Below are 24,939 nucleotides of genomic sequence, written 5' to 3' on the forward strand. Positions count from 1 at the left end.
AACATGAGGAGTTTTTTCCCCTGTATCATTGCTACATTGCTCTTAGTGGTGCATTATGTTTCAAGTAAGTAAAATTAATACTAATTTAATTTTAAATGCATGCTAGGATTATTTATAATCGCTATTTAAAGAGTCACAATGTAATATATACTTAATGTTAAAGTGTAGATGTGACATAATTTATTCTAGACTTGATTGTTCATACCACTATTAGCTTTTAATTAATCTAATTTAAACTTAATATTTTTATCCTTTTTCGCTAACATTTTTATTTGCTGTACCCTCAATTGAGATTTTTTTTTCGGCAACTTTAACGGTCTAACATGCAAGCACAGTAGAATACTTCAAAAAGTTTTGTTCCACAATGATTTCATAAAAAAACGGTAAAGAAAATCCTGTGAAATACATGAACGTTGAAAGGAGGAAATTCAATTTTAGGACAAAAATTTAGCGGCATTTTTTATGCTGCGCTTTATAAATGATTTCTCAATACATTTCCTTAGAAACCTGATTGAGTTTTATTGATCTGATAAGTACTAATTGTCTCTTCAGATTAACACGTTCTCAATAAGAATCAATCTAGCTTGTGTGAAACAGAATGGCTCTGAAAGTGAACGATCATTTAACTCAATTGCAATATCTAAAATTAAAAATGGTAAAAGCAGCGCTTTTCTTAAAGTTTTTAAAATCTACGTTACTATCAGCCTCAAAATATATTCCATGCACAAATTTGCGCACGTAATACAGTCGGATCCCGATTAAACGAATTCATTGGAACCGAAACTTTTAAACGTTAAATCGGGGTTATTCGTAATATCGGGGTGTGAAAAAAAAATTTTTTTTAATCTACACTTACCTTACCTAAAACCCTTAATAAGCAACTACGCAAAAATATCCATAATTAGAAAGTGAAACTAAAATAGAAACTTTTTATTCAGTATTTCATGACTTACTGCACACTAGTTAATTTGAAATTTTAAACTACTGGGTAATAGGTGTTCGACAATTTCCATGATCGAAATAGTTCTCTTTCGACTATATGGAGAGAACAAAATAATGTATCATTTTCAGCCAGCTGCATGAGGTATGTTTTTAGTTTCTAGGTTGTGTAAAGCATTTGAAAAAGTAACCGTTTTAATGGGAGTTTTATTTTCGCTTTCTGCGTCAAAATCACTATTCATTGGTTTCCACCATACCCGTCAAAAACTGCTGAGTGATTCCAAGAAGAGTGTTTTTCTATTTCAGACAATATGGATATAACATTTGGAAAACAATCTAACAATCCATTTGGTAACATTTCGCAACTCAAATTTCCAAAAAAAAAAAAAAAAATTTTTTTTTTTTCTTTTTTTTTTGGCTGTTAAAATAATTTGTTAATTCGGGGTATTATTATTCGGTAAATAGGAGTTTTTGGCTTTATTTTAGTCGGGGAAAAAGAAAAATTCATTAAATTACGAAATTCGTTAAATAGGGGTTCGTTAAATCAGGGTCCGACTGTAATTCGCTTGGATGTAGAAGAAAAAATCTATCCTTAGTAACGCTAATCGCTATACATTCTTGTCAAGTTTAGAAAATAAACATATGTTTTCAAGGTTAATGAATAATTGAAACGTAAAGCAAAATCTTTTAAGGTTAACATCTTGGTATGTAGTCAAGGGATTTTTTTTTCAATAATTTTCTAACAATTATGTTCAGTCGTTGCTATTCAGAAAATTTTCGTAGTATCGTCAGCTTGTCATAACTTTGTTTATTTGGGGGAGGGTGAGGGAGGAGACTACCTAGACAGTAATGTCATGTTTTTTACAGTGTATTTTTCTCTTCGTTTTTAGGTAGTTCCGCGCCTGAGCTTTCCCCTTTGAGATTTCCCTCCGAGTTGAAATTTGATAAACGAACTGGTATCACGTGTACTGTCGTTGTTGGAGATCCTCCATTTCAATTTTTCTGGTTTAAAGACAGTGAACAACTGAAGGATGATGCAATCAATTTTATCCTAACGACAGATGGATTCAACTCAATTTTATCCATTCCAAAACTGAGGGTCAATATAATTTATCTTTAGGCAAATGTGTAAGTTACACAAAAACCGATCATTTCTCCAGTAATGTTCTCACGTAATTACAAAATTTCATTAAGAAGATCATAAAGGTTATTTCGTTTTCATGTATCTTCTATGGGGTTTCCATAACTCCAAAACACTTTTTTTTTTTTTTTGCTTGCGTACTTTTTATGATCTTGTTTAAATTTGTTCATATACATTTTATAGTTTCGAGACTAATTTATGTAAACTTGATTTTAATCTAATGAACTTATTTTATTTAATCAGTAATTATATTTTCGGAAATTGCTTTCTTCCAGGTACCATTGTACCATTCATCACATCATCTTATAAATTATGTGTTTTCACTGAATACATATTTGTATTTTTAGTTCAAAGTTTGCTGAAATAAAAGATACCTAAATACGTATCTTCCAAATAAACTACTTTTTGTGAGTTTTGAGAGAAGGATAATGTAGACTTTCCTTTAAATTGTTTGAAAATATTTTTCCTTTATTCAATATAATGCATACCGTTTTCAATGACGTGGATTAAGGAGCGTTGGGTAGACCGGGGCACATTTACGCAGTGCCTTAAAAAAAAAAACGAAATATAAATGGAAAGCCAACAACCATAACACATTGATGCTGCTCTCTAGCCCATGCTCGCATAAGTTTTTGAGAATCAGTCGAGCTTCGGTCTGGCATGAAGAAATATTAATCTGTTTTTTACCAATGTTCAACGATTGCCCAAGTTGAGTAGGTTTTGCGTTGAACGTTTTGAAGCTTATTGTAAATAAGTAATACTTAGTTGAGAAAAACAAATACATAGAAATTAGCAGAATTTTATTTTTTTTTTTTTTTTTTTTTTTTTGAGAATTGTACGTGTATGAACTGAAATGTTTTTTTTTTCCACGTTAAAAATTAATTTAAACTTCGCGACGGGCCAACTTTGCGCGTTGACGTCGGAGCACTTTTACGTACGTTCTTACGGTGTCTCTCTTCCAAACGTGCCCTGACGCCTTCTTCTATCCGGACTGTCTCAAATCTTTTTAGTATTTTCAGGCTCTTTAGTTTTGAAATTCACCATTTATTTTTAAATTGAAATACAGATTTGTATCTTATAGGTTACAATCATGTAGTGCTGTCTTCGTGCCTATTTATAGCTTTTACTTTATACACTATTCAGCCTGTAATAAATTTGCTTTATTTTAACGATGGTAAGACGTTACATTCAAAACACTGACATAACCACGTTAGGTGTCAAAAAAAAATATGCGTAAACGTGCCCCGTATCTGGGGCAAGTTCACGCAACCAACTTGAACTCAAAAATAATTTTTTTAGCGGTTAAAAGCACAAACTGAGCAACAATTGACTATACCAATTTTGACTCCAATAACTGCTTCATAGAATCGCCATGTCTAAAATTTCCTAAGTTGAAACATAAAAATTAGAAAATTCATTGAAAAAGATCCACGTAAACGTGCCCCGGTCTACCCTAAGCATGTATTTTCAATTATATCGCTGAAAAAAAGCTTCACAATGTGTGGATTTTAAATAAGCTGTTGATCAGATTTTATTGGTAACTTAACTTAAATTACAAAATTTCTTCTGCTCGTCACTGTGTGGCGCTACTTACCCGATAATGTAAAATATCCCCAGTGTTTGCTTCGTTATTGTAGAAAGGGACGCTGTGTCGGAGCAAAAAGTTGGCTTCTATAGGTTACACATACTCTATCATAGGTCATAACTCTAAGCATATATTTCAATATTTAGAAGCAAATATTTTGTTGCGATTTCAGCCTAAACAAGTTAGCTACTAAAATGGTAAATTCTCTTCTTGCTGTGGCTTGCTTGCTGATCCAATACTCAGACTTTATTTGTGGTAAGTTATTGTTTATTTTGTACAGTTAAAACTTTCCACAAGCAGTTTATATAAAAGTTTAGGCTTAGATTTAAAAAAATAGCCTGCCCTTCCAAACAAATGTTCATTTAACGATTTTGTTGTTTATGCATTTGAAAATGCTTCATAAAAATGCTGTTTAATTAATACAACGAAATTTTAAAACTATTTCTTAATTACTTTTTTTCCTATTTTTGAGAAATAAAACAACATGAAATTCATTGCGCTTTCTTGTAGGCGTATAAAATGCAAATAAGTTTTAATATCCCGCTCTCAGTACGTTTTAATGTGCAAAAGTGTCATTAAGGTTAAGGTGATGTGGGCACTATTCGAATTTTGTATTTTTTACCCGTACCAAAAACATTTCCTATCAAAATGAATAAACACTTACTATGAAAAAAACTGTAGTTTTAGATCCTATATTAGTTTTACATTTTCAAGAGATATTGTAACAATTTCGCAAAAGTGAACCAATCGTCTAGTTAGGGAGTTACGCAGATTTCCACGTTAAATAAAATTTTCTCTTTTCTGTCCTAATTTTATATTCTAAGGCTTGCTATTCGAAGACACTTGGAACATTAATTTACTGTATAGATAAAAAAAAATAATAAACATATATTTCTGTACAAGAAGGATACCTTACGTTAAATAAATTACATTATAATAATAATAATAGAATCACTAGCTTTTATCTAATATTCTAAATAGCACAAATATAAACATAAACTTTTCATTTTGTGAAAAATTGATAAAAACTGATCTTTTTTTCTTTAAACAGCTATGTAAATAAAATTGCTTTAATGTCTATTTGAAATAAATTAGCCATTTCCTTCTCCAAATAAAAACGTATTTTTAGGGGAAAAAAAGTCTCTTTCAGTACAGATGAATTATTTTTCGGAACTGTTCAAGTATTTGGTTTTATCCGAGCAGGTCAAATAAAACTAAACAGAGTAGGGAACAGTACTGAAAAAGTTGTTATAGATAAATTTATATTTGATTAATATAATAATAATTTCATTAAATTTAAAAAGTACTTTTTTATTATTTTCTATCGGTTGAATGCTTAAATATAAACTGTTAAACATGCAGCATGATTAAAAATTTGATTTTTAAGGTTTTCTCTTGTAAAGTTACTTTTATTTCAGGTTCAAGTGCGCCAGAATTAGCACCACTACAATTCCCTCCTGTTATAAAACAAGGTAAAAGAACCGTCGTCACTTGTACAGTACTAGATGGCCTGCCACCCTTCCGCTTTTCTTGGTTAAAAGATGGCGATGTATTGAAGGAAAATCGAGAGTATGAAATAGCAACCATGGAATACAGTTCGGTACTGTCTATACCCAATACAGCAACGAGTAACGGAAATTACACTTGCCATGTTTCAAATACAGCTGGAATGGATGAGAAACACGGTGTACTTCTAGTAAAAGGCAAAACTTTTATTGAGATTTTTTTTATCATTGATCATTGTGCTTTATATATGTTTTCAGGAAAGTTAATAGCTCCATACTTAAAACAAAATCGGAAAGTTTGAGTTCGTGCTTCTAGTAATCGGAAAATGGTGTTTCAAACAGTTCTTAGAATGCTGGAATTGGTCCACAATCAACACTTTTTCTACCTGGTAAAACAAACTTGAAACAAAAATTTTCATCTCTCTGTTATCGCTTATTTTTTAGTGTAAGAAAATTAAGAAATATGGTAAACAAGGCAAAACGTCGTATTTAAGAGAAAATATCCTGCAATCGTCGTTCGACAAAACGAAAGAATAAATCTTTATCAAAATCTTGAAGATCGGCACTTTACGTGGAATTTTTACTCTCCCTCACGTTTTCTTTTACGCTTTAGCTTGTCACTTTCGTAGTTTTATAACTTATTTTTTGGTGTACATTTTTGTGCACTATTTTTCCCAATAAATTTTCATGGAAACACAAAAATTGTTCTGAAACTTGAATTCAGCATCGCTCTTGCTTAGTTGTTTTTTCTACGCTGAAGTAGGAGTTCAGTTTCAGCTCAAAACGTGTGTCTGCAAATGTCAAACGAATTGTACCTTATTGTGAAGAATATTTTCAGCGAGCTATACTACTACACATTTCTTGAACGTCTCGTTATAAGAAAGGTACATATTTTCACTATATTTAAAATGTATATTAATAATTTTCATAGCAGATTTTGTAGAATAACGGTAAATATACTTTCATGTACCAAATTGAAGATTGTACTAAATGATTTGCAATCACGATTATGCGAAAAAAAGTTATTTTTACGTACAAATACTTTTTCTTGTTTAAATACTTTTCTTCTAACCCGGAAATAAAACTGTCACTCATCAGTTTGAGTGTTATAAAAGATGTTGTAGATGTTGTTATTAGCTCTCTTGCAAATAAAAATTTTTATATGTCTGAAACCATTTTTGACAATCGAACGTTATCTATTAAAAAATTACAATTTGCATTAAACATTCTTTTGATTGTGCTTTTTTTTATCATTGGATCATTTGTTATTTTTAATACCCTTTTGTATTTATTGAAATGGCGAAAAATAGACTGAATATTACTTTGAACATAATATTTTATGCAGTTAAGACATGTGTATTTATAACGACTGAATAATATGCATTTTTAACTGTGCATAAATTCAATTTTTCTACGAAATATTTTAACCATTCATGTGTAATAGAATTATTGCATTTTATTCTGCGTTTAGCTGCGAAGTACTTTTTATTTCCCCTCTTTTAATTCAGTGGCAGAGTTACATTTTTTGGGGCCTATCACAACTCATTTTCGTTCACCAGTTAGAGATGAACTTATTGACGAAAAATATTTGTATATGCCTTTTGGAGCACCTTCGAGAGCCCTATATCGTAGCGGTCCCTCGGTTTGCGACATAATAAATCAGTCACTGACAATTTTGTATCAATTTTTATTATGTATGTGAATCTTTCGCGTCTGTTGTTGGAAGAGATGGTTATATCAACTATATATGTATATATATATATATATATATATATATATAAAATATAAGTCTCACTAATAGTTAGCACAATGGCAAGTGTACTAAACAACAACAAACTCAAAAGAATATTAACAATATAAAGTGAAAACCATGTAAATATGAAAAGTTGAACAATATGAACAATAGAATGGGCAGTAACTGCTACGTTATCAAAGATACATTTAATATTTTAGCTGCATTTGCTCTTCCTAAATGTAGAATACTTTAAGTAAAGTTTTAATAATTATATATATATTGTATCTACGTTTCATAAGCTGTAATAAATTAATTACGTATTTGAGTATTTTTCTATAAAACAACTGTGCTGAATTCCGTAGTAATTATTTGTAAACAACATTTCTTAAGAAACTTTTCAAAGATTTTATTTTTCTTGCATTAAGCACACTCTTTCTGAAACATCTTTTTCGTTTCGTTTTGCGTCACTGTGTGGCGCTAGTGGCTCATTACTCATAGCGTACATTGCGTTGTTAGTTACCTTGCCATGTTGCTTTTCAGAGAAGATCCTTTTTTTACAGAAAAGCAGCACTTGAATTTCACTAAAAACGTTCACTTTTGAAAAAAAATAATCTTGTAACGTCTTGTGTACTTTAGCAAACATACGTTCATTTTTCTTTTCGACAGTACACTCAGAAAACATACTAATATGAGATTCTCATATTTTCTGAAATTTTTTCTTATTCACAGCATACTACTCATCATTTCTGGTAAGTTTGAATTTCTAGTTATTATTCACTCCCTTTAGAAATTTTAAGTTATCCTTAAAGTATACAACGAAAAACATATCTATGTATTTATTATATTCCATCCTTAGTGTACATCTAATAAACTGTGTCTTATTATCAACACAAATTATGATTTTCGTCATTTTTAAATAAAGTGGTTGCAATTGTTGCACCAGTACTTTGATCAATATATGTATCAGTATCAAAATACAATTATCATAATCAATAACATAATTTTATTGGTGCGACAACTATTCACTTTCTTTCCCTGTAGATGTATATTGATTCCCTAATATTAAGAACATAAATTAAGTAATTTTTGGAAACCACCATGTAAAAGCATAAACGTCAATGTGTTTCTTTCATTGAAATCAATATCAGAACTTTTTAGTCTATATTCCAAACACTTATTTGAATGAAACATGCTTCATTACTCTCCTTCTGTTGTTAAATATTCACTATGGATCTTCGAAAATTCATCTTCACACTGTAATAAATAAAATTACGTTCATATTTCTATTTTAGCTAAACATGTTTTAAAATATGGACTTCAATATCCTTAATCAACATTTTGCAACGTTATAATTTGTTATTCTTGGTTCCCCCTTTGTTATGTAGTGCATTGAAAGCTTTAAAACGGCGTTCAAATTAAAATTATCGTTGAGGAATGAAATTAGCTTCTTTCGTTTAATCCGGACACTATTAAACCGCACTTCGCTAAATTCGGACAGCCATTAAGATGTACATATTGTTTTAAAAAAAAGCGAGTTAGCGAGTATTTTTGTAACTTTCTTTTGTGCAATGTTACATTTCATTCTAAACTCAAAATACATTTTACTGTGTGCAGTAGTTTTTCCGTTTATAAATTGGCTCAATTTATAGGTTATTTTGTTTAATCCGTTATTACCTTTGTACTGGATCCCCTATCAGTCCGGATTATTGAGGTTTTGCTGCTTTCGCAAAAAAATTGTACGAGTGCGATGATAGACAAAAATAAATAGGTTTTGTACTAAACAACTCATGATTTAATTAATTGAATACTTATGGTTTCCATAGTGTCTAAATGTTTCTTTCATGTTTAATTAGCAATCAAAGCCCCTCAACTCAAACCCTTTCATTTCACCGAGTTGAAAGCTGGTATGCGGATAAGTATTTTCTGCACTGTTGTGGACGGGGATCCGCCATTCTCCTTCAAATGGTTTAAAGACTCCAAAGAAGATAACGATCTAAACATCAGGTCAATTGACGAATTTACCTCCACCTTAACTATTACCAATCTCGGAGCAAAACACAATGGCAATTACACTTGTAGAGTGTCCAACTCTGCTGGTATGGATGAGAAATCTGATTCGTTAAGTATGAAAGGTAATGTACCTTTTTATGAATTTGATTGGCTGACGATATTGAAGTACTTAACGAATTATTAGATGAATTAAATATCCACGTGATACCGCATTCTTATATTCTTAACACTCAAACGCATTTACTATAGAGAATGCTCAAACTGTGGCATCCAATTTGAATTTATACATTAAGTGATAATCATCAATGAATAAAAATACTTTTTAAAACATTAAAATTTTTAGTGTTAATTTAACATATAGCGAATTTATCTTTTGGGAATTATTTACTATCTTATCCTCTAGTGCGACATCATTTTTCACAGTTAAGAAAAATGGTATTTTATTTACGCTCGATTTTTTGAACATCAGAATTTATAATAAAACATATATTTTATCAATTATTCACATTTTTAGTTTTTCCTTTTCTCTGATATAGCAGTTGTTTTTAGAAGGAAGGCTTATCACGCTTCTTATGTATATCATTTGATTTTTTTTTCTGAATTTTTACTTATTGTTGGTTTCTATTTTAGTCTTATGAAGAATTTTATGATAAAACATTTCATGTTGTTAAAACTATTTTTTCTGATTGCAAGATCTACGTTTTCTGAGTATATCATTCAATTTACAATATCTTGCTCACATTTTTTTGATTCATTAAATTGAGCGTACTGATTTTATGAAAATTTTTTATCCATTTATCAAACTAGAGATCTTATGCATATAATGAATTTAAAAGAAAAACACTTGAACAAAACATTTTTATTATAATTTGAAATAAACATTTGAAAAACCTTACCTTTTAATTTTTAATAAATATCTCATCCTTATTTTGGTTTCGAGTTTAGTGTAAGTTTGCTGTAGAAGTTATGCTTTAGAAGTGTGCATTTAAAGAAATATGTTCAAAACTGCTTGCATACATTACAACTGTCTTAATACCTTCGGTTCAATTTTGCATTTAAAAAGTGTTGTATTTAATTCAAACTACTGTGTAAAAAAGTTTTATTTTGATTATCATTTTATTTTTTAATTAACGTTGATAACTTTTTCATGTGCAAAATTTAACAGCAATTTCTCAGCAAACCTACTTATTCTCATTACCGCAAAATGAATTCTCTCATAAAAACACTAGATTACATTCGGTTTCAAACATGACATGTTCATCAGTACTAAGTCGACATTTTTCAAGCTTCATACGCAGGATGATGTTAAAAACTAGTTTTTAACGTAATTGAATTGAAAATTTCCAAAAATTCAGAAGTCTGCCACTATGTGGCGCTAGTTTCCCGTTGTTTGTGAATAAGACCAAACTATATACCAGCTCTGTATTCAGAATACTCAAAAAGAAAGCGTCAAAGGTGTGCTGAAGTTAGAACTAGTATTCTTCTAAAGGATGTGCTATGATTAGTGATTTTGTATTGCTCATTTGTCTTCATTGATTGCAAAGATTGGTTTGACATTGTAGTTTCAGCAAATTACCTTTTAGAAAATGGTGTGTTGTTTTACCCTAATGATGTTTCTGCTCAGCGACAGTATAGTCTTCAATCTTGGTGAGTATTATTGATATTTTTAGTTTTTGATACTTGAAAAATGAAATATTAAACACGTGAAAATTTGATTATCTTTTGATATTTAGTTAAGAATAAAAACATTTTTTGTTTAATACACCTTTCAAAAAATTAGGTTCAGTGGACTGCAACCAAGTGTCTTTAATACTTTTTCCCATCTGTAATTAATGTGTAGATGTTTGAATTTTACGTAACATTACAAAGAATTTTAATGTATTTGAAAAATTGTGTTTTATTTTTGAAGCGAATTGGTACTGACATGGCTAGAAGAATAATCCCAATATCATTACCATATTGTGTATATCTGGTAGTACAAAAATATCAATTAACTATACATCTCAATTATGCTTCAATTTTTAGATGAAACTGACATAATTTCATTAAAAATATAGTAAAATATACGCTCACACACACTTACAACATTGCTATTTTCTTAAATTTGAATATAAAAGTTATGTTATAGCAGGAGTGCTTTTTGAAAAACATATATTGTTCGGAATTAATCGACATTTCTTAATATTTTTTACCACTATTTTGAGCGTAAAACTTAAAACATCTCATATTTATATAGTTGTACAAATTCTGTATACATTAGTTTTTCTTTGCTTTTCTTGCTCCAAAATTTTTGTTCTGTTAGAAATTTTACTTAAGATTTTGTTTTTATATTTTTCAAAATATGTAATCTTTATTAGATCTTTTCTTCTAGTCATCGTAAACACCATTTTTCTAAGACTCTGGGTCAAAGGTTAGGATTACTAAGTTTAGATTAAATGTACTCAATATAGCAGAGTTACTGCTTTTAAAATAGTCTTTAATGCATAAAGTTTAATTGTTATGTTTAAGTTAAACTGATACTGAGCTTAAAAATCCGAAATAATGCTATTCCTAACTATTTATTTCTTAAAAGACAAAACAGTACTAAATAATGTTTTAAAGTCCAGTTTTAGCTTAGAGTTCTTGAATTAACACACTTTGCATGGTTTACTTGCACCTATGATTGCAATAAAACCCTTTTACTTGACATCATAAACTGCCGTTTTATGAAAATGCATAACTTTTCCCCATTATATCGTCGCCTCAGAGCACCAGTAAGATATCTAATCCCAGAAATAACACTAAGATGCCTTTACTGTTGCTCTGAGGCGACGATATTCACTTTAAAACAAAACGTGGATGCATATGACGCTTCGTGTTTGTATTCATAAATTAATGTATCAAGAAAATTTTGCATCCGAATAAAAAAAAGTCCCTGACAAAAGCAAATTATACTCAAATAAATAGATTATTTTCACTTTAACATTCATAGAATAGACAAATAATACATTTTACACAAGTTAAAAGCGATAAGAACAATCGTTACTTATCGAGTTATATGTTATTTCTTTTTGCTGATTTGGACAAAAACAAAGTTCAGTAATACTGTCCCAAAAGAGACGTCACTAAGTTTATAATATTTCCCAGCTAATACAACTGAATTACTAAATGCATCTATATTTTTGAGATATAACCTTTTTATTTTTTCTTTAGGTGCAATTCCAGAATTAGCACCTCTGCACTTTCCACCAACCGTCAAACAAGGCAAAAGAACCGCTGTCACGTGTTCTGTGGTTGATGGGCAACCACCGTTCCTTTTTTCTTGGTTAAAAAACGGAGAAGATCTAAAAAACAAACGGCAATACGAAATTACGACCACGGAATACAATTCTATGTTGTCCATTTCGAATCCTGGAGCTGAGAGTAACGGAAATTATACGTGTCGTGTTTCTAATGCAGCTGGTGTGGATGAAAAACATGATTTGCTCCTGGTTAAAGGCAAATATTTTAAATCATTCTTTTAAAATTTGTATTTTGTTATTTATTGTAAAAATAAAAGTAAAACTACATTTTATTACTAAAATCATTTTTCCTACGATAAATTTGTAGTATGAAATGGAGAAAATTCTATGGTACTTACATGTGTGACTCAGTGAAGTACGCGAGTTACTCTTATTGTTTTTTAAACTCAAAACTGTTCTTATAAATTTAATAAGCATCGTAGTGTACCGAAACGCTAATATTGATTTTAAAATGGCGGAAAAGGATTCGAAAATTATTAGATATATGAACAATATGAATTTTTTTATTTTCTTTATTGACTTTTTGCTCATAGTTTTATTCTTGCCAAGATTCACTAGAAAATACGGCAAAAACGTTTTGAAGTTTTTCAGTTGTGTCGAATAATTCAACAAAGCTTATGCGCATCTTTTTGACATGCACTATATTTAAAGAAACATTGTCACGTGTTACATTTACGATTATTATTGTGTGAAAATGTCGTCCTTTTCTTAAACCATTTTGTATTCAAATAAATGTTTTCAAAACCTATATCATGAAGTTGCATTGTATTATTCCATTAAATCTGCATTAAAACGATAGTTAATTTTCCTTCTTAGCTTAGAGAATAATTGTTTTTGTATTTATGATTGTATTAACGTTCGTTTAAAGCATCATGGTTGTTGTTAAAGTTTATAAAAAAAATTCGTTCACTTAAACTTGTAGCATAACAAATCAAAGCAATAGGATTAAATATTAATTGCTGCAATAAATGTTATTTGTGTAATATCGGTCGTTTTTATTGTATTGCATTATCATATGTTTGTTGTTATCGTTTTAATGGTATTTTGCTTTCTTCCGCCATCAAAATACTTGGCATTTCGTCTATTTTCCTGTTTTTATTCAAATCTACATTGATATCGTGAGTTCATTGTTTGACACTTCAAATGGAAGTTATATGGCGAATAAGAATAAATAACATCACTTTTTAAAAAATTCGTATAAGTTATAAATTTTCAATTTTGTACATGATATTTCATTGTTCATCGTTTTCTTTCCTTTTTTTCCCCCTGCCGGAAAGAAAGTTACATGCAAATTTGACAGCATATATATTTCAGCAAATATATTTTTAATCAGAAATAAGTATGCTTGTGTATGAACTATATTGCAAATATAAGGTGGAGAAATTTCAAAGATCCAAAGTAAGCATTATATATTTTTAACTTCATTTTAACTTATTTTTCTAAACATTGAATAAAACAATTTCATTTATTACTTCAATTCGTATTTTGTAAAACTGATTTTTCATTCCATTTTATCTCACTGTGTGGCGCTAGTGCCTTGGTCTGCCATAAATCTGTATTAAAGCCTGTAGTAGCACCTTTTCTTCATGTTATATGCGTAGCTTTTGTGGTTGTAAACGTAGCAAATGTATTGCAAAGCAATTCACGAAATTATTTTTCATGAAATTGCATCTGCGATGAAACATTAACTAAAATTGTTATAAAGAGCCTTTAAAATATCGTTTTACTTTCATAGAAGCTTGGAACACAAATGGAACTCCATATTTTTCTGATAGCTTCGATCTTTCACGGCCTAACTTGGACAGCTAATGGTAAGTGTTGAGTTGAAAAGATTATTTTTTGAAAATTGTTTTTTTATTGCTTCAAAACTTAAAGCGATAATAAAGTTTTTTAATTCTATTAGTTTTTGTTACGCCCAGACTCTGTGCAATGTTTTATAAACGTTAATTTATGTAAATTAAACTCATTCAGTTTTGGATTCTGTTATAGATTGAATTTCATCAAACAGCCAAAGTGTCATGTTTATTTAAATTGCGTAGTAGTGACTATACCTATTTAACTTAATTTGGGAAGTAAAGCAATACTTATGTATTCTAAATCATTCAGTTTTTATCTATGTTCATTAATAAACGACATAATGTTTAAAAAAAATCTCTCTCTCTCCCACACACAGCAATACTGATGATACTTATTTCTATTTTGAATGTCATTTATGGTCCATAATGTAGCGTTTGAAATGATTTTTTAACTGACTAATACTTTAATTAATTCATTATTTCTCCGCATGCTAGTAATATCTGCACAATGAGCAAGAAATTGCATTTTTAATATATTTGACATTCATTTCGATGAAATTCTCTCGATTCAAGAGCTATTCTTTGAATACCTCTTTTAAATTCACTTAATTTTTTCAAAGGAGCTGGAACCTCCTTTTCCAGGGTTATAAAACGCATTTTAGCATGATTCGCATTCAGAAAAACGAATTCTTCTCTAAAATCATTTTTTCCTTTGAAGAATTTTTAAAAGTAATATTTTAGTTTTTTCCGAGAACAAAATTCTTAAATGGAAAAAATAGCATTTTTGCTCCTCACAACATCGCAAGTTCTTGAGCAAAGCAAATTTTCAAAATCTATCCGAAATCTTAAGTAAAATATATTTCCATTTTTCAATTCATGAATCGGAATGATTTTTTTCTTTCTCTCTCTTCGTTGGTAGAAAATGAAGGACCATCATTTCATTAAAAAGGCAGTAATTTAAGTATTTTTAGTGTAAAAAAAAAACATATATTTGCACAGTTCGATAATCTTCTTCACCAACTCGACACTCTTGTTTCACTATATTTCAAGAAAATAATTTCGCACAGCACTTATGATTATATGCAGATTATAACTTTAGTAGCTGGAAAGTGGGAAAACTTTCTCAATAAAGATGGAACAAAATCATAACTACCATTTTATGTTCTTATTCCTCATTTGAGGGCTTGTTACGTAAAGAGCTTAACTGAGCTCTCTTTCCATTCTGAGTTTTAGTACATCGTAGTAGAACTATGAACTCTTCCTCTATTTAACACTGAGCATTTAATTAACTTTTTGTCCGAAAGAAAAACTGATATTGTAACAATAATCGTATTTTGTATCTAATTCATTTAGTTTTTATGTATGTATGCATTTATTCGCTCGTAATGTATTCGTCTATTACCTCTTTAGCTCTTAAGGCTCCTAAAATCAAACCTTTCAATTTTGCTGGAGAATTAAGCGTTGGAATGCGGATCAGCATCTTCTGCAATGTGTTGGATGGCGATCCACCTTTCAATTTCCAATGGTTCAAAGACTCTCAAGAAGAGAAAGACTCAAACATCAAACTTTTTGACGAATTCACCTCTACCTTAATCATAACAAACTTAGGGGCTCAACACAATGGAAATTATACCTGTAAGGTATCTAATGCTGCGGGTATGGATGAAAAATCTGATGTGTTAAGCATGAAAGGTGAACTAATAGCTTATGTTTCTGATATTTTAAACTATTATTCTGTTTTTTTATTTTTAATTTTTTGTCATGCATTTTCATATTCGTACTAACCTATTTTCAGATTTTCATCAATCTTTAAAGCAAATAATATTTTGGTAAGAACAAATGTTTTTTAAACTCCATATTTTCTGTTGCGGACTTTTTTACAAAACCTCAAAGCATGGATGCATTTATTACACAATTATGGGTAATCAATGAAGAAAAAATATTTTCAATTTACCTTATAGTAAAGTTTGACTGTACAGATTAAATATCTTTGTCCTTTTTTGAAAATAAAATTGACTAAATATTTGCTAGTTACTAAAGTAATTCTTCGGAGGAAATTATCTTTAGATTTGTTTTTTATTTTTCTTGAGCTTAAATTGATGCATTCTTATCCGAGTTTCTTATAGCTCACCTTTTATAAAAGTTACTAAATTTTTATATTATACAAATTACGGCATGCAAAAAGTAGTTTGTATATTTTTATGGGTTTATTGTCTTTGAACTCCTTGAAAGACACGCAAATATGTTACCTATTAGTGTTATTATTCACTGTTGTTCTAAGTTGATTGCTTTTTTTTTTTTTTTTTGAATATTTCATTAACAACTTTTTCGCGAGTGTATTGGAAAAACAGTCTCGTTGTAGCTATGTATATTTTATCTCATTCATTGCCTTAAAAAGCTAATTTAAATTTTCTTCTTAAAATGATGCGCTAGTGTGTGTGTGTGTGTGTGTGTGTGTGTGTGTGTGTATTAAAAAATGCTAAACGAAGTGTACAATTATTGCTTCAAAAATGTTTTTAAGATAAACGCGGTTATCAAGTTTGAGAAAATGGTCGTTTATATTTCTTGCATGCGTCGTATAAATATATATTTATGTTCACAGTAGCATTTTTATTCATAGTTTGTTAACGTTAGTTTTAATTTTTACACTTGTTGTAATATGTGAATGAAAGACTAGTCGAAATTAGTTCTTCCGAAACAAGCGTTCTATTCACCTAGTTATGATTGGAATAGCATTTCATCTAATGAATTTTTAGAAAAAAAGCATTTGTTTACCACATGAGTCATTTTAATTGATTTGTAGAACAAATTTAACGAAATGATACCTAAATGACTCGGTTAGCTTGATGGGACTGGGGCTGTGGTACGAAATCCAATTATGGATGAAAGTTTTAATGTTTTAAAATAGAAATTAAAGTAGTGCTTAAACTAACGTTACTTTAACTGCTTACTGAATAACTCGTTACTTGGAATGAATTATAATCTCTTTCTCTTTACTGTTAATTGTGTTGTGTATGATAAAATCCATATATATTAATGTGTTATTGCTTCGTAATAACATATAGATATTGTCTATGTCACAAGGCACAAATAAAAAGCAATGCCAATCTAGTTTTTTAAATTGTCATTAAAATATTTTTCTTTCATAATTTTGTTTTCATTCCGTGCCACAATGTGGCGCTAGTGTCCTATGATCCTACAGTTTGGAATCTAGAGGCTTTCATAGAGAGCCTTCGTTGTTTTACTGGCATGTAGCGCTCTTACCAGGAAACGCTTTGAATGCTTAAGGAATGCGATATATATATATATATTAAGGTTCGCGAATTTATGAACTCGAAGAACATTACCTTTAATTCATGTACTTTTGTATACAGCCGTTTCCAACCTGAAAATTTCGTCAATATGAATTACTTGTTTTGTCTTCGCTTTGCTATACTGAGCATCTTCCTGTTTCCAAGTTGTGGTAAGTCTTTCATCTTTTTCACTTAAGAAAGTAATAAAATTAAAAGTAGATATTACTGAATGCATTAGTGAATGCTCTGTAATCATGAAGGAATTTATTGTTGAGTTATTACTAGCAAATATTTAGGTTCTTAACTTTTAACCTGGTTTGTGATTTTAGGGAAATTTTTAAAACTATGGCTATTTTATCCTTTTAAAAGGAGGTCGAGCTAGTTACGTAATTTCAATGTATTGAATGTCTTTCAGCAGCGAAGCATTTTCAGAATTCTTTATTTAATATAATAGATGCTTGGGAGTTTTTTTTTTTTTTTTTTTTTTTTAATCCTAGTTTATCTGTCCGCGATGGATCGAATGCGTTTCTTACAAAACGTTAAAAACCATGCTCACATTTTAATATTGCCATTGCTTTTATCAAATGCAAATTTAATTGTATAGATATTGTTTATGATACATAAAGTACGTAAAGGATTCATATTCCTTGACTATATTTTGCTTCCACGCTAGTGTGTCTATAAATAATAAAATGATCTCAAAAAGGGAGAAATTAAAATCCATAAATTTTAGAGCTATGGTTGTAGTTTTTCGATAATTTAGATGGAAGCTGCCCGAAGGAATCGTGTCAAATATATCATCTCAGATACATCCTTGAGCAGGCATAACGAAAAAATTACTTTCCAAGTCAACCCTTCTTCAATTTTGGCAAAACAGTACGGAAACAGTCGCTCATATTCCTGATGGTTTGCCAAAATCTGCTACGACTAGAATATGTTTTCTAAAATAATATGGTATGCAAAGTAAAATGAAATTAAAAGAATCTTAGCTATTAATAATTATGTGTAAATTTATTTTATTTTGGGCTTCTAAAAAAAATATACGTTCATGTATTTGCGGCTTGAAGTTCAATATTTTTCATTAAACTTCATACTTCCGTAATATTCTGTACCAAGGAACAAAAAAGCTTTGTATCTAAGTTTAAGAGTAGGATTTTTTTGTCCACAAATGATACATATACATTCAATAGCACTTACTGGAACATTATAAATGCTATCTATTCCCAAACGAAAAGATTTTTAAGAACTATTCGGAAAATGACAGTATGCTAGTCTAAAATTGAAGCAAAAAAAATCCTTTTAAATCGGGTGAAAATATTTTTCCAGTGCTTTTTCCCCCTCTAAAAATTAACAGTATTTTCATAATTCTTAGTTGGAACTTAAAAAATAGTGCACAAATCGAAACTTTATTACAGCACGCTAGTATTTGTGTTAACAGCTATTGTAGTTTGTTATAATAAAAAACTGGTATTAGCATGTTATTATTGTGCATTGTTTATAACGGTAGAAAAGTAATAATGAATTAAAAAATATATAGTTTTTTTTATTTAGTTTCATCTAAAATAGTCTTTTCTAAGTTCACTATAAGTTGAATTTAAATTTTGAGCACAAAGATTTATTGTGTTCAATGAGATTTTGAAATTCTGTGTATTACGTGTTTACAACACGATGTAGTTAAATAATTGTAAATATTAAAGATGATTTTTTTTCCCTCTCAAACTCGATGAGAATAAATAGTTCGCCTCTTAAAAAGTATTAATGACGTAATGTTAAATATCTTCTCGACTTCTCTGTCCTTCTGTCCCCCTCCAAGCAAGTGATCCCCCAAATGGCGAGCTTGTATTTAGCATTAACACTCAACAGTGAAATTGAATGTGATGCCTTTTAACCCCTTGTACGTCATTTTAAAATTATTCTGACAGGGAAAATTGCAGTACTCTTTTTAGATTTGTTATACTTTACGGAAAGATCCACAATTGAGTGTGTAATTTTTGGTGTCAATTTTAATATTCATCAAAGCCATTCTATGTCGCTGAAAGAGTTTATTCAAGTTAATGTAATAACTCGTATTTCAACATATATGCATTCATATGAACTAGTATTTGTGCTGTATTTTGTTAAAAAATATAACGAACATATACTCTCAATTCAGAATTTATTTGTATTGCGTATTTCTTCCAGGAGCAATGAAACCCGAACTGGCAGCACTACATTTTTCTGCTGAAGTTAAATTTGGTAAACGGACTGCTATCACTTGCACAGTTGTTGATGGAGAACCGCCATTTACGTTTTCATGGTACAAAGATAATATCTTGCTCAAAGAAGATAGTAACTATTTTATTGGAGCTATGGATGGGTTTAATTCAATGTTGTCCATTTCTAAACTTGACAGCTTCAGTAATGGTAACTACACGTGCAAAGTTACTAATGGGCATGGGGATGATAAAAGAAATGCGTTGCTTCAAGTCAAAGGCAATTTCATTTTCTTATTTTAGTGTTAAATTAATATCTGCATATTTGTTTTAAAATTATTTCATGTGTTTTCAACAAACTTGTACAAAAGGAAGTACATTTTCTTTCTCTTTTTTCATGAGAAAGTGAATTGGTACTTGTTTTTTTCCTTTGGTGGTAAACTTTTTTTTTTTTTTTGTCACTTTTGATATTTGTATCAAATTTATTGTTAATATAAAAATGTAACTGATTCATAAACTTTATTCAAGAATTCACGAAATTCAGACATTTAGATTAACGCGACACATTCATATTTTACGTAATAGATACTACTTTTTAATGCATTATACAGTGTATTATCGTATTTATTAATTCCAGTGGATAAAATGAGTTTATTAAATAAACTAAACTTATTAATTTCAGTGCACAACTTTGATTAATGGACGTATTAAACCATTTGTTTTTAGAATGTTCTAAATTTCTATTTTATTTTGTTCGAAGTTCCATTGTGTGCTTTTTTCTCCCTGACTTCTACGGATTTTTATTGGGTAATAAAAGTTTTAAAGTAATTATTTGTAACGAATAATATGACACTGTCTCTTGTTTCATGATTATTTTGTTGCACAATGATTATTTCCTCATCCTAAGGGATAACGTTCATAGGGTATGCTCTCTTATTTTTTCCGATATAATATTCCCTGTACTACCTGTTTCTTTAAATGCAGTGTAACAAAATTCAGAGAAAAGTTAGAAACAAAATAATTGTGAATTTCTCATTACTTTTTTTGACGCTATGTGGCGCTAGTATTCCAATTGTGGTACATATTACACATCTATGCAGTTCAGTCATCAGTTGTTACGTAGCTGATCGCGTCACCTATAACATCAGTACTAACACGGAAAAATAAGTTTACATTTTACTGTCAATATAGTGTTGCAAATTCGCTATTAAAGACTCTTCATACTTTGGAACTACAACGTCATGTTTCATTTTTCAAGATTAATTCTCTATGAAGCAGCTATTCTTCTTTTACTCTTCTCATGTACCTGCGGTAAGTAATGATTCATACAAATCTTATTTATATAATTCCCCCAATGATAATTTCTAGCAATTTACTATTTTAAAAAGCTGTATAATGTAATTAATTTTACCTAAATATTTTCAATATTTGCTTCATCATATTTGTATAATTCAAGTTTCAATCACACCTTTCCTGGACATGAAATGCATTTTTAGGCACTACTATGAGAATAAAAAATGATAATATCTTTTCTTGATTTTTATTCATATATTTATTTATTTAATAAATCGTTTTTTTCTTCAGACGTTAAGCAACTGAAGTTCTTAATGCTTTTCTAACATAAAAATTTTGAGGGAGAAAAAGGCCATTAAGTTGTAAAAATTATAACTTAGTCCTGAAAGTTATGATACCAAAACTATTGCTGCCATATCTCATCCACACACGTAATAATCCCTAGTATTTTTAGTTTATTGATAAGCAATTTAATTACTCTGCCACAGAATTTCTGATTAATGTTTTTTTATTAGACAGGAAACATTGCTTCACTGAATTTATTTTCGGCATTTTCGCCATTCAAAAATTTGAATTAACAATAAGTTTAACTTTACTATATTCAAGCCATTTTATTGGAAATCTATTAACTTTGTACTGAAAAAATGAGCAATTTATTGCTCAAATTGAAAATATGTATATATGTGTTGCACACCTATTTTGGAGGTGCCAACAGCTCCTTAATATATAAATTTGAGAGCTTCAGATGTAAATACCCCTAACAAATTTTACAACCTGAATAGTTATAAAAGTGATTTACAACACATAAAGTTAAATATGTAATAACCATTTACTGAGGACCTCTTATAACTACAGATCGGAAAATATAAACATGGAAATGATAATATAGAAGTGTATAGTTTGAAATTTTAGGATTGTCTTGAACCAACCCTAAGTAATATACTTTTTATTTCATTTTAATAGACTGAAAATATCTTTTATTTCATTAATAGTCTGCACACTTTTCTTTAAAATCTAATTTAACATTTTCGCAATTTTTCGAGAAAACCATTGGCTTCAAAACATTGATATTCTAAGTTGGAATTTTTGTAAGTTTACATTCTATTTTTTCTTTTTTACATCATACTTTATTTCAAATTCATACAAAAATTAATTTTACGATACATTTATACGGGATTTTAATGCACACTTATATAAAATAAAGTTAATTCATGAATAAGCTGCACGGGTACGTAATCTTTCCTTAACACGAAATAATGGTGGCCAAGCTTTTTGGTCGAATTGGGTCAATATTCTATGAAATTTTTTAACTGTTGTACTTTTTGTGAAGTTGATTGAAACTCGATTTAAAATATGTAACATTTTACGGTTGGAAAAAAAATTTCAGATTTACTGTACGTAAAAATTTATTTCAAATGTAATTTATTAAGAAGTAAAATTTATAATTTTTTGGAAACGTTTAAGAGAAAAGGATAGAGATAGCTTCTTGTTCTGATTTTTATTTTTATTTTTTTTATTAACAAGTTTAGCACGCACTTTTAAGACATATGTTGATATTTTTCAGGTTCAAAACTGGAAGTTTCTTCACTGCTATTTCCTAGCAATCTCAAGTTCGGAAAAAGAGCAGCTATCACTTGCACAGTCGTTGATGGTGAACCACCGTTTAGGTTTTCCTGGTTTAAGGATGGTGTCAGTTTGGAACGTATCAAAGGATACTCTTTCATTGGAAATCCTGAGGATATCACATCCATTCTAGTTATTACTAAACTTGCAGCCGAAAGCAATGGCAATTACACTTGCAAAGTTGACAATGCAGCGGGAACCGTTGAAAAACATGGAGTACTCCTTGTAAAAGGCAATTTTCCCATTATTTTTTCTTGCGATACTTACGATATTTTTCTACTTTTGTTACAACATGAATTAGAATTTTTAAGCTGCGATTGATATTGCTTTCTTATTTAAAAAAAAAACATTATTTTTTTTCGCAGGATGGGGTGAGTGAGAAACATCAGATGTTTAATTCGAACTTCTACGTTAAAGTCTAACACTTGTGCATTTCAGGTATTTCGTGACTTTAACCGCAACGTATTTCCCTAAAACAATATTTATTTTCTCTTCAACTTTGAAAAAGAATAATTTTCTTATTTTTTCTTATTTTATCCATAAGATGTACAGTTTTCTATTTTTAGTAGATTAATTATAATGTTGATTCCCTATATTTAAAAAATTCAACTTTTTAGAATGCAGCGAAGTACCAGAGCCATTTCTGCTAATTTGTCTGGACCAATAATTTTCGAATAGCATTTACTCGTATGGGCAGTTACACTTGTGTATGCTTTTAAATGACGACACTTAAAATGTGTGGAAATACAAAATATTACGCTACCTTCTTTTATATTATGCCACATGCCCTATCTTTCAGTGATCTGTTATGAAATCATATTGCAAAATTATCTATAAATTCCAAAATAAAACTGAAATATTATTCAATTCCATAAAACTAGTTTTTACCCTATTGTAACCACGTTTTCTTCCTTTACTGTACAATTTATAACGTGTTTTTGTGCTAGTAGTTTATTTTTCTTGATATTTGAAATTTGGATATTTTATTACAATCGTTCCGTACTTTGATTTTTTATATTCAAACTTTCAAAGATATTGGTGTACTGATTTTTGTTTCAGAGAGGGGGGGGGGCTCGTGTTTTATGTCTATGTTTACTTACCAATTTTTCGTATACGACTTGTAGCAGTTTTTTTTTTTTTTTTTTTTAAAGTTTGCGTTCGAAGCATTTTTACTTTTCTTCGACGTCACTATGTGGCGCTAGTATCCTGTGTGTGTACTGCTGATATTTTACACCAAAAGTACCCTGAATCAGCCATTTATTTTTTACTCTCTTAAAGGAAAGGTTAATCGGCATATCATCTAGACTTAGCGCATTAAAAATGCATGTCTGTTAATTATATGATTATATGTATTTCATTACTTTATAATTGCACAAAAAATATTTTTCCTTTGTGTAAAAAGAACCGTGAAATACGAGCGACTATTCGATGGCATATTTTGATGTCCTGAAGATTATTCTCCACTTGTGTCTTTTTAGTAGAATTACAAGTAAGTAATACTCTTTTAATTTATCTTAAATGATGTTTCTGTTTTAACTGTAATAGGTTATTAACAATTATTAAAAATTATTTAAAAAATTATTCGATAAAGCATGCATAAGCAAAATATGTAGACTTTTCTCCCTCAGGTTACTTGTAATTTCAGCAAATGCTTCATAATTATAGTAAAAGTTTTAATACAAACACAAGATTATTAGTTTTAATGAAATTTGTTTTAGATTTTTTCATTTTTTAAGAATGGAATAATATTGATGATAGGAAAAACAATCAAAATCTAGAAAACGAAAACTTTTGGGTAAAATGGGGGAGAATGAACTGAAGTTAGATTGAAAAAGGGAAGAGAGAGGAAAAGATGACACGATGCTTTCGTCTAATTTAAATCACAGTTATTGACAATAAGACTTTATCAACGCTTGTCTTTTTTAATTTTTCAATCAATATTTTTGCATTTGCTTACTTCTAACAAACGCTAACAGCATTTTTCAACATCCCCTTCCAAAAAAAGACGTTAAAAAGTTTGTATTGCGTATAATAATAATAATACTCGAATTGCTGCAAATGAAAAGATTTTTTACATCACCGAGGAGTTTCTGGAGCGATTGCTCTTTTCGTCAGGTTGAACCTACAGTCAGAAAGAAATTAAAATGTAATTTGTACAATCAGCAATAAATATTTATTTTTAGTTGCACCAATTCACGTTGTTTTCGCTTTTACTACGTTACGCGTTCAGCAATTTCTTTTCAGTGCTGTTTTTTTAAGGGGGAGAAGACAGAGAGAAATCAAAATGTTTTGTGAAAAATGCTGTTGGACATTGTTAGAAGTAAGCGATTCTAATATATATATATATATATATATATACACGCCATGTTCCATTTATACTGCTTAAAACTCAGTTTTATATACGTGTGTTTGTGTGTGTGAGAGAGAAAATCGAGATATTTGTTATTTATATATATTATTTTCAAAAAATATTTTGTAGGTAGGAGACATTTTGTATAATGCTTTATCAATTTTAAAAATGTAACTTTTCTTATTTCCAATAAAAA

General features: G+C 29.5%; 1 protein-coding gene across 1 annotated transcript in view; it reads left to right on the top strand.

Moving 5' to 3' along the window:
• LOC129235221 (cell adhesion molecule DSCAM-like) overlaps positions 1-24,939 on the top strand; it is a 92,613-nt gene that overhangs the window by 6,297 nt on the left and 61,377 nt on the right. The window contains exons 4-11 of the mRNA XM_054868927.1: positions 1,830-2,038; positions 3,812-3,920; positions 5,084-5,368; positions 8,759-9,037; positions 12,108-12,392; positions 15,403-15,684; positions 19,467-19,757; positions 22,335-22,625. Coding sequence (XP_054724902.1) covers positions 1,830-2,038; positions 3,812-3,920; positions 5,084-5,368; positions 8,759-9,037; positions 12,108-12,392; positions 15,403-15,684; positions 19,467-19,757; positions 22,335-22,625 — 2,031 coding nt within the window. The remainder of the gene's footprint in view (positions 1-1,829; positions 2,039-3,811; positions 3,921-5,083; positions 5,369-8,758; positions 9,038-12,107; positions 12,393-15,402; positions 15,685-19,466; positions 19,758-22,334; positions 22,626-24,939) is intronic.

This window comes from Uloborus diversus, chromosome 2 (genome assembly GCF_026930045.1).
Source record: "Uloborus diversus isolate 005 chromosome 2, Udiv.v.3.1, whole genome shotgun sequence".
Lineage (NCBI taxonomy): Eukaryota > Metazoa > Arthropoda > Arachnida > Araneae > Uloboridae > Uloborus > Uloborus diversus.